Genomic DNA, 10,948 nt, shown 5'->3' with positions numbered 1-10,948 from the left:
AAAAAAAAAAAAAAAAAAAAAAAAAAAAAAAAATCTCAAGTAATACTGGATTATGAAAAACAGATTATAGGCCTGTCTGTCGGTCTCACACTGAAAGCTTCCAGCACTGATATTTACCATCAGCCCTTGTTCTAGTTTTTTCTTTCACCTTGTACTCCACATTTGGGTTCTGAGAAATGAATCTGAGAAATCTAATTGTTGGGGCAGTAGTTAAGAGTTGTAGGAAGAAAAAAAAGATACCTGCTACTCAGCACTTTTGGCTGTTTTCAGCTGGAGTAATTGGTGTAAATCTGAACACTCATGGCCAAGAGCAAAATTTTTAAGTCAAAGCAATCTCTGTTGAAAGTGCTTTGATTTTGCAGCTGGGTATAGTGAATGCTGCCTCAAACTACAGACTCTGCTAAAAAGTGTTGTTAAAAAAATAATAGTGTGTTGTGAGGCCATTGCAGCTCTGAAACTAAGCTAGGTCAACATTTGGGTAAGACATGTAAGGAACATCCAGTATTGGAGGAAGTGGTATCAGCATTTCAGTTTGTAGACCTTACGTCTGTTGTTTTGCCTTAACTAGGATTTAAAGGCATAAGAAAGATTATATTAGTTACCTCCATTTAACATCACAGTTGTCTTAAATTCTAGTTCTGCATCCAGAATCTGGAATCTGTGGAGACCTGGTGTCCCACCCTGATACTGGTTCTGACTTCTGGAGGAAACCCAAAATAAAATTCCTGAAACCTTGTGATTTAGAAAAATCCTGTGATATTGCTAAGGGCAGGTCTTTTAACTTTTGCCATAGCTCACTTTTAACTTAAAACACCCTACATAACATCTACATCCCTGGTGCAGTTCCAGTTCACTCCCTGTCCCAAGTTGCTGAGCTGTGCTTGGTGCTTTTGGTTGCTGCATTTCACTCTGGGGGTGGCTGCATGCCAGTTGGTAGACTAATCCACCAGGTGGAGGAGGAGAAACCATGCTTCAGTCAGATGCACAGACCAAATTCATGAGGTCAGGGCTGTCTTTTAAATCTTGGTTTCTTTGTTAAAGCACCTCAAGAGTTTCACTGCATTGCTGGTCTTAGCTCTTCTTCATGGCTTTGCTGCTGTAGCCCGTGGAGATTTCTCATCGGTTTGTGCCCGCTCCTGTTAGATGTCTTCTTAGCTGCCAGATGGAAAGTCCTTTCCTCAACTGCTACTTTGTGTAAGAGGCAACAAAGCCATATGTGATCTCCTGCAGTTACATACAGTCTTGAAAGGCCAGGAGCTGAAGCTCTAGTGTCCTGATCCACTGCATTTCCGTGGTGGACATAGTGATCCTTGCCCATAATTTCCATAGTGATTTTTTTTTTTTTAAGTTTGCAGAGCATTTGGATGAAAGTTTCTACACAGAACAACAATAAGATCTGTCTTGTGCATTTGAGAACTATTGTGTAGTGGGATTAAAGGGGGGGCTGCAGAGCACTGACTCGCTACAATTGTGTTGCTGTCTGCTGTCGTGCTGCATCTTTGACTAGACAGGACGGAAAATAAAGGGGTCTCTGTGTGTGTTCATGCATGTGGTGGGAGGTGGGGATTTAGCTGCCTGCCTCTCCTGAGACCTATCAGGCCAAGTTGTTCCTCTGAAAACTTACCCCTGGCAGGAATTAAGGAGCACTCGCATTCTGCAGTGCCTTTCATCTGAGGATCTTAAAGGTTAATAGACCTCACTCCTGCAGAACAAGCAAGGTTTAGCCCGTGTCACTGACAGGGAAACTGGCACAGGTCAAGACTTGCCCAGAGAGACAAGTGAGTCATTGAAGCTGGAATAAAAACCCAGGATTCCAGTTCTTTCTTCTTGGCTCACCCTGCTGGACTATTGCAGCTTAAAACAATTGTCTCAGTAATTGCAAAGCCAGAAAACAAGCTCATTAACTTTACTGACAAAACAAACTCCAGTTCCCCACTCTGTCTGCTGGAGGATTTTTCCTTTCCTCTCCCTGCTGCAGCAAGACAAACACAACATACCTTGTATTTCAGCACATTGATCTGCTGTCTGATCACAGATGGGGGACACACTTTCACTGCTAGTAAGGTAGATCCTCTCATGGATAGCACAGGAGAAGTAATGCATGAGGCAGGAATGTGCTTCCAGCTTTCATCAGTGTACCAGGTACTTAAATAAGACTTACAACACCACAGTCTCTATTATGACTTCACTGCTCATGGCAGGAAGCAGTTTGTGATTTTTCTTTGGACTCTGCCATGCAATCTGTTGTTTCTTGACTTCCTTCCCAAAGTCAGGAAACCTCCTCATCCAGCTTCAGCCAAGGAATGTTTGTTGGTTTGTCTTCTCAGTTCTTTGTCCCACCAGTCTCCTGGCACCCAACAGATCTAATCCAGACAGACTTAGCTTGGTCCTTCATCCTTCTGACAGAACACCATGCAGTTCAGCATGTGAAAGGAGGAGGATCTTTAGCCAACACAACCAGAGGGGCTGTTTGTTCAGTGTTGATACCAGAACCTGTGGCATCTTCCCACAGATAACAGGTTTGGCCCAATTTCAAACATTTCCCCTGTCCCTTTGTTGGCTGCCACTATCCTTGGCAGTGCTGTATGTACATAATAATAGTTACTTGTGAGATGAAAAGAACTGTCTAAATCTAAGCTCTTCTCACGGACTGCCTCTCCGAGTCTCATTTTCCTTCCTTTTACCATCTCTGGTCTCACTTTAACAGCCCTATAAATCATCTCAGTGTGATACTAGGTTGAGTATCCAGGTTGGGGTGCCCTGATTGCAGCGCTGAGACCTTGGGTAAATCTCATCAACTGCTCAGAGAGATGCTGGGGCCAGCAGATAGCCTTAGAGCTTGTCTCACCTGCGTATCATTGGCATGTAGTTCCATCTTCAACTCTTCTCCATTTCCTCATATGTAAAATGAAGATAAATGCTTTGGAATGTCCTTGGAGGTCCTCAGATGGAACAGGTCATGCAGGGGTAAGTACTTTAGCTTCAGCTACTTAGATCACTTGCTGTAGCTGCTGCCAGTCTGCTAAGGGGAGAAGTGTAATTTCTGGTCTGCCAGTCAGCCACCCCTCATTGGCTGTCTTGTCAAAATGTGCTGCTTCAATACATCTTATAAGGGCAGGCCACACAAGGCTATCCCGTGCTTAAATGCTGCCATTTTGAGACTGCCCTGGATCCAATCTGATCTGATCTGACACTCTTGTTAGGCTGGGATTGTAAATCCTTCAGGCTCTGTAGCATGCACACTGTCAGCATTCAAGAGTAGCTTTCCATGATTTGAATTTATTGTTGGCTTCCCGTGCTCTCTGCTCACAGAATGGTATAGGGTGGGTGTGTACTCCATTTTCAGTTGGGTGTTGTTTTAATGCGTCTGTGTGTGGGGGAGAAAGTGGGACACAGCTCAACACCCCAGTGTTTCAATGAGAACAAGCACTGAAGAGGCATCTGCTTTTCTGATTCTCCTGCTTTGGCCTTTTCATTCAGTAGTACAAGAAACCACTGTGGGTAATTAATTGATTGGACTTCACTCCCATCTTGTGCTCCTTGCTCCACTTTTTTTTTTGCAGCCCCAGAACCTGAAATTGGCTTCTGGTTTGCCTCTCCTGGGGAAAAGAAAAAGCAGTGCTACTAAGGTAAACCTTGTAGAATCCTGTCATTGCAGGGCCAAGCAGGAAGTCAAGTGGTAAAAAGTGAGATTTGCCCCTCATCCCACACTTGTCAATCTTTCTACTACTTGTCACATGCCATCAACCATATGCTGAGCTGCTTTTCCAGCTGGGCCTGTTTGACAGAAGTGATTTCCCCTTTGGGAGCAAAATTAGGTTCCATCAACCATTCTTTGCCTTCCGTTGCTTTCCATGCAGCAGCTGCAAGATCACCTCTGCACACTGCACTTGCTTACATGCCTTCCTAATCTCTGGATGTTTTCAGCTGAGCGTGCACATCAGGAGGAAAACAAGCTGCTGCATCTTCGCAGTGTAACAAGCTTTCCCTTCAGCCTTCCATACTGTGCTAAGGGAGAGGGGCTGTTTGCTGCTGTTCTGGAAGCAAGGGGCGCTGACATGTGAATACCTGTCTTTATGGTCTGCACTTCTTCCCAGAAATTGGAGACTTTGTCCACCTCCATTATGACAGGGATGCAAACTTGCCCTACCTCTTGTCTTGCATACTAGATAATGATGTTTTTGCCATTTCTCTGGGAAGCCTCGCATCCTAACATTGAAACCTGCAGCCAGGCCCCATTCCCCCATTTGGTATCTGAAAACTCAGAGTGCAATCTTATTCCTGTTTGAGTCCCCAAGAAAGTATCAATGCATCTACTTCTGTGAATGCCTTCACTTCAGCCTTAAGACTGAATCATAAAAGATGGCGACAAGGAGGAAGAGGAGAATCCACCTATCTCTCGAGTTCATGGTTTGTCAGGGACTCTAGCAGGGTAGAATAGGATTGGTTGTAGATACCCAGCAGGTGGAACAGCATCAGGTGCTTCATGCTGAAATGGACAAAGTACAGAATTTGGGGAGCAAAGTGACTGTATGAAAAGACCTGTGTTTAACTTGTTCGGCATATACCCAGAACCTGAGTGTGACTGTTCCCCTTCTCTCTCTCTCAGCTTTATCTTCACGTTACAGAACAGCCTTGTGGATCCTGCCTGCCTGAAGATTTGGTGGACCACTCTCCAGAAACATTTCTGATTGCTTCTGTCCTTGGGTCCTGGACTGCCAGACACTATGTACTGCCTTCAGTGGTTACTGCCTGTCCTCCTCATCCCCAAGCCCCTCAATCCCGCCTTGTGGTTCAGTCACTCAATGTTCATGGGCTTCTATCTGCTGAGTTTCCTCCTGGAGCGGAAGCCGTGCACAATTTGTGCCTTGGTCTTCCTGGCAGCCTTGTTCCTCATCTGCTATAGCTGCTGGGGGAACTGCTTCCTGTACCACTGCACTGGCTCCCAACTGCCTGAATCAGCTCATGATCCCAGCATAGTTGGTACTTAAACCAGTCTCTCAGCCTGCCGACGACTCCGGTTTTGCTTTTAAAGAGGGGGGTTGGGGGCAGGAGGGATTGTGAGGCATGCGGCTGGAGTACAAGCAGCCTGTGTTCTGTAATGTATGTGTGGACTAGAGCGGTAAATTCCTGACCAGCCCTCCCATTTTGCCTGTGACTTGTTTACTGTGTGAACTCTGGCATCACCACCTGCTTTTAGAAGCAGAACAGCCCTATCTTTTTCTTCCTGTGTTGTTGGGAATGGACACCAGCCCTCCCAGCTGAGGTGTGGGGGGGAAGAAGGAGCTGTCACCCTGTCTCGTTCTTGCATGGTGGTGGAGTTCTGCTGTGTCTCTCTTGCTTATCCGTGTATGGCCATGGCGGTCTGTCCTAGGGCTTTAAGCTCACCAGATCTGTCGAAGCAGCCACAGGAGCCTCTCCATCTCGCTCTCTGCAGGGCATCAGGCTCTCTCGCCCTGCTGATCAAGGGAACTCAGCAGCTAACAGATGGATGCAGCCAAAAGTTGTGGAGCCAGAGGCCGTTGAGTCATCTCCTCCTGCTCAGCATGCCAAATCTAAGCGTCTGCACTGCCCAAGTGCTTTCTGAACTACTTACATGCTCCTCAGTCACAGCTTAAAAACCCTCAGTTGTCATGATGCTTTTACAGCACTTCTCACAGGCATCAAGCTCCCTTCCTGGCTTGCCACGACTTGCTGTGGCTTTGATTGCTGGGATCTGAATGCATGCTCTGCTATGGTGTTTAGGGTTATGTAAAGTTGGCACTCCCAGCCTGACAGGCTAGGAGACCATTGGGGGGGAGGGAGGGATGATGCTGTGAAGTGCTGCAGTTCAAAACAGCAAATGGGTACAGTCATTTAAATGACAGTGTTTTCAGGCCAGGGATGACTGTGCATTTTCTATTATTAAAAGCAAGCCAGCTGCCAGGTTCCCTGCCTGGGGAGAGGGAGGAACAGATGGCTAGTGGGAAGTGCCTGGGTCAACCTCTTCCCTTGGCAGGAGGTTTTGATGTGCCCTGAGTGGCACTTGCTGCACAGGTTTCTTTCCCACCCCCACCATTCCTGGAGCTGCCAGGGGAACAGTCCTCCTTGCAGCACAAGGCAATCACTTGTGAGAAGTTTAACCAGTTCTCAAAAAAAACAAAAGAACACACTGGCTCTAAAGCATCCAGGTGACTGTTCTGTTTGCCATCCATTCATCTCCACACATGCTTCTTCTCATGGAGGGTGGCAGGAATAGCTGCTGCTATTTCCCTAGGAAGTAGAAAATCAAATTGTACAACTTCCAGAGCATTTGGTTTGTTCATTGCACAGCTGTTCAAGATGTTTAATAAAGCTTTATAAACTTTGGTCTATGGACTTGTGCCAGTTGTAATGCATCCACTGCACCTGGACTAAGGCATCTGGCCGAGTAACTTTCTGTTCCTCCACATCCTTTTCTGAGGACAAGCCAAAGCAGGCCTACAAAAATACTGGAGTCTGCACCAATGCCACATTTGCTTGCAATGTTTGCTTGTTCTGGAACACGGAGTGCCTGACACTGACCCTTCTTCCCATTCAGTTAAAAGGGACTTGGACACAGATTGTAAAACCTACTTCTGATTTTTAAATGTGGCCCTGAGGCCTGGTCCAAGTGGCAAGATGAAACTCACAGCCACCTACCCTTGCAGCTGGAAGTCTAAAACTAAGGACTCCAGTACACTGGCAGAAATGAGACCTGTGTTTCAATAGCACCAGTGGAAGAAGCTGTAGTATCTCCAGCAGTTGCATATGTTTTCACATAGGGGTCACTGAGAAGGAGGGAATGCCTGAATCCATTCCCCCTGCTTTGCTGTGCAGCTGTCATTTGACAGAAATGAGACTGAGTTCATCCCTGGGTGCAGCTTAATGCAGACATGCCATCAGAGCTGTTTGAGAAAAGGTGTATGAGGTTTGTCTCAGCACTGTTGTTCCAGGTGAGCTCTTTGAGGATGCAGCCTTGGACTCTAAAGTAGAAAGCTAGGATAGTGCCTTCATTGTACCAAGTACAACATATTTTGCCTCTTGCATTTTGAAATTGTTTGCTAAAACAGCCAGACTCCTCTGCCCGCTTTTTTTTGTTAAGCAGTTAATGTGCATCAGAATACTTGCCCAATGATTTGCAACTCATAAGAGCAAGAGCGAGACCTTACATAGCTAAGGAAAGTTGCTTGTAATGCAGCTCGTCTCTGGTTTGTAGCAGTGGCAGACAAGGGAGCAGCTCATAGTTAAATACACAGCAAAGGGATATAAAGGAGACAGGAACTCAAAGTTCAGGGATTACATAGAGGCTGGTTCAGAGCCACAGCCTCATTACTTAGTGACCTGTGTGAAATGAGTCTGGAGAGCCTCCCATGTTCTTCACTAACTCGTCTTCATTTGGAATGCCTGACAGCCTCTACCAGTGAGGCAGGGGCTAGTACCTTTGTCCTCACCCAGAGGACGGCCCCTCAGTCAAAGCACATTGGCAGGGTAGCATAGAGGAGTTTGCTAAACCTTTGTCCTGTGAGCAGAGGGCACCAGCACTCTGGCACCTGATCCTAGCACCACATTCTCAGGCTGCAGTATAATTGCAGCATCCAAATTTCAGAGCACCTGTTGCTTGCCTTACCTGCCTCACCGCAGTTCCAGAAGTCACTTACTCAGAAGTAAGAGAACACTGCCACCCTCACCTGGGCTGCATGCAAATACTCTGTCCTCATTGCCAGGCTCTGCTAGGATGATATTCTATATGGAGTTCCTTTACTAGCTGGTGTCTAGCTGGTCAAGAGGTCACTGCTTCCACCACAGTTGGGATCCGCTGAAACTGAATCCAGTTTTCTTTGTTGCCTCAACTCGCGCAAGTCCAACTTGGCAAGAAGTGGCAGTGCACGAGCTTTATAAAGTGCAAGAAACAGCCTTGCATGGTCCTGAATAGATGTCAAAAAGCAGCTTTCACCTGTCTGGTTTGGGTATTTGTCTCATCGTTTGTGCAGAGCCTCAGGGCTAGGAGACGGCTTCATTGAAGTCAGCGTAGTCTTAACTGCTCAGTGTGCTCACTGCTCAGCAGCTACAGGAACAGCCTGATCTAAGATACTATACTTGCACTCCATTAAGGCTGCTTGCCTCCCTTCTCAGGATGCATTACACATCTAAAGGTCAGCCATGATATAGACAAGACGTAGTCTAGGTCTGCTTTAAAATCAGAATTGGATGGGACCTCAAGGGGCCTCCAGTCAAGTCCCCTGCACAAATACAAGAATACAGTTCAAATCCATCCCCGTCAAATGCTTATCCAGTCTCCCCTTGAAAACCTCCAGTGACAAAGTCTACAACTCCCCTGGGTAGTCTAGTCCACTGCCTCGCTGTTCTAACAGCAAGAGAGTTTTCCCTGGGTGCATCAACATGAGAAACAATTCCCATCGGACTAATTCTACTGCGTGTTAGTGCATCACGCAAAGTGTGCTAATGCGCAGCAGATTAGTCCAGCATGCACAAAAAGCACTTATATGCACTAATGTGCAGTAACACCAATTACAGCACATTAAGTTAGTAACTTATTACAGGTACTAAATAAGTGTGCCATAATTACGGTGCATTAACGAACATGTAGATGTGCCCCCTGAGATCTAATCTAGAGCAGCTTTGGTGCAATTTAAAACCACTGCTTTGTGTTCTGCCCTGTGTGGCAAGGGCAAACAGTTCTCCCTCTTTTTTGTGGCAGCCTGTCACATATTTTGAAACTGCTAACAAGGGCCCCCCCAGTTTAGAGCCCTTGCAATACAGTAGTGTTTCCCAAATTTCCAGCCCAAAGCACACTTACATAAATACATTTTTTCCGTGGCGCACCACTTAAGGCATTCCCCATCCTCATACCTATTGTAGCTCATTGCCAGGGCAAAATTCCAGGGTGCACCTGTTCATTTCTGACAGCACACTTTTGTGCTGTGGCACACTGGTTGGGAAACACTGCTCCCAGTCAGTTTCCTGTTACACAGCTGAAGACAGTACAAGTCCATTAGGAAACAGACAGTACAGAAATGGGTACACTTAAGTGGTTTATGCACTTAACTGATATGCAGAAAACATGCCGTTTATAATCCGATCAGCAGGCAGCAATTTGAGATTAAACTCCTTTTGCACAATTAAGCAGATTATGCACTTGTTCAACCCGCATGCAAGTAAACAATGGTGTAGTAATGGTACAAGAAAACTCTAGAAAGAAAACTGGCAGATCAGTACTAGTTAAATAACTAGGTAGCAAGGATTTCTTGGGGTATCTTTTATTGGACTAGCTATGGAGTTGAGATGGAGTTAGACAAGCTTTCAAATGCAGGACATTCCTCATCAGGTGGTTTAGGTGCAAAGAAGTGAAGGCTAATGCCTCTTCTGGTTATGATTCAGAGTACATTGGCTTAAATAGCTCCATTTTAAAAATAAGTACCCAGAGCTTTTTGCTAACTGGGCTAAATTTCACCTTACAGCCATTTAACTGAGCCCGGGCCATTAGGTACCTATTAGACTGGAAAGTCTGAGATCTTTAGGAGACAGAAAACTGGAAATGTATTTTGTGACCCAGCTCTGCAATGAAGTAAGGCAACACTTCCCATTCTGTTCTTTATTCCATTTCCTTTCAGTAAGACACAGCTACAAGCCTGCTTCTTCTTAAAATTAGATCCAACTTGGAGAAAACATTTAAAAGTAAGGGCCTGCCACCACAGCATGAGTAAAGAACTTGGAAACTTTGGGTGGGGAAAAGTCCAAGCAATAAGCTTTTACATAAACTTCCACACCAAAGCTGTTTAGTCCTTCTGTACCTCCTCGTACCACAGTGTTTAAGTACTTTGCAGTGTTCAGCATATGCATCCTCAGAAGCCCCCTGTGAGGATACAGAGAAGCATACCAATTTTCAGATAGGGAACCATAGTAACTTGGAGTCAGCGTCACACAGGAAGCCTACAGTAGAGCAGGGAATCCAGTCCAGGTCTTTCAAGTCTGATGTTGGTGCCTTCATCACAAGGTCATCTTTACAGCCCATGGAAAGCCAGCTCACAACACTGCACAACATGAAGGCAGATCCCAGGTCAATCCCATAACGTGTACGGAAAGAGGTACAGGGTCTTTACCATGGATGCCCACAAACTACCTCTGGCTCCTCTGAACAAACAACTCAGCTCCAACCTAAGTATTTATGCTGCCTGTATGTAAGTCTTTATTCAAGTGGATGAGCTATTTTTTCCACCTCCTGTCAAACAGTGTTTGCCTGACAGAGGGAAACACCATGTTCCAGGAGGAGCTGAAGTGACACTTATACCACTTGGAGGAGAAGTGATTAGTGTAAGCACACGCTTTATGTACACACGCACAATGGGCTAGGTCTGGAGGGGCTCGCTGCAAGCTTGCTAGTCCTGTTCTAACCTGGTTGTGGTGGCACCAAGGAGTTTTTAAACTACTGAATGTGGAAGGTTGCTGGGATAAGAGAGATGTAGGGGGAAGAGAAAGGCTTCTGGGAGGGAAAATGCTTTTGTGGTCAAGTCCTTGTGAAGGAATTTGGCCAGGCCCCCTTTCCAGCTCCAGTACCCATCTGCAGCACAACGTTCAGCAAGTATTTCCTGGCCGGGAGCCTTGTCAGGCTTAACTCACGGCTAGGAAATTGCTTGGGGACAGCGGTAGTGTAGAATTGCAACCCACGGCCCTGCCTCCCAACATGGAGCCCTGCTGGCCTGTACTCCTGTTGCCTGCTAAAACCTCTGGCAAGTAGCTTAACTGGGGCTGGATACCTAGGGTACCAGCCCTGGGAACACACTTGGAGGTGGCACAAAAGAGAGCCACTGCGTCTGCTGACCAAGGCACAGACCCTGGTATGCTTCTGCTCATGGTGACCAGGAGGGTTAAACCATAAGATTATCCCTTCCCGCCCCCCCCCCCCCCCCCCCCCTTACCCCTACAACAC

General features: G+C 46.3%; 1 protein-coding gene across 1 annotated transcript in view; it reads left to right on the top strand.

The window, feature by feature from the left end:
- Positions 1–6,353, top strand: part of BLCAP (bladder cancer associated protein) — a 16,297-nt gene extending 9,944 nt beyond the window's left edge. The window contains exon 2 of the mRNA XM_019509808.1: positions 4,610–6,353. Coding sequence (XP_019365353.1) covers positions 4,728–4,991 — 264 coding nt within the window. The 5' untranslated portion in view covers positions 4,610–4,727 and the 3' untranslated portion in view covers positions 4,992–6,353. The remainder of the gene's footprint in view (positions 1–4,609) is intronic.
- Positions 6,354–10,948: the final 4,595 nt, after the last annotated feature.

The sequence above is a fragment of the Gavialis gangeticus genome, unplaced genomic scaffold (assembly GCF_001723915.1).
Source record: "Gavialis gangeticus isolate Ggan-Ray unplaced genomic scaffold, GavGan_comp1, whole genome shotgun sequence".
Taxonomy (NCBI): Eukaryota; Metazoa; Chordata; order Crocodylia; family Gavialidae; genus Gavialis; species Gavialis gangeticus.
Note: the sequence above shows the minus strand (reverse complement) of the source record. Positions and strands in the feature narration are given on the sequence as shown.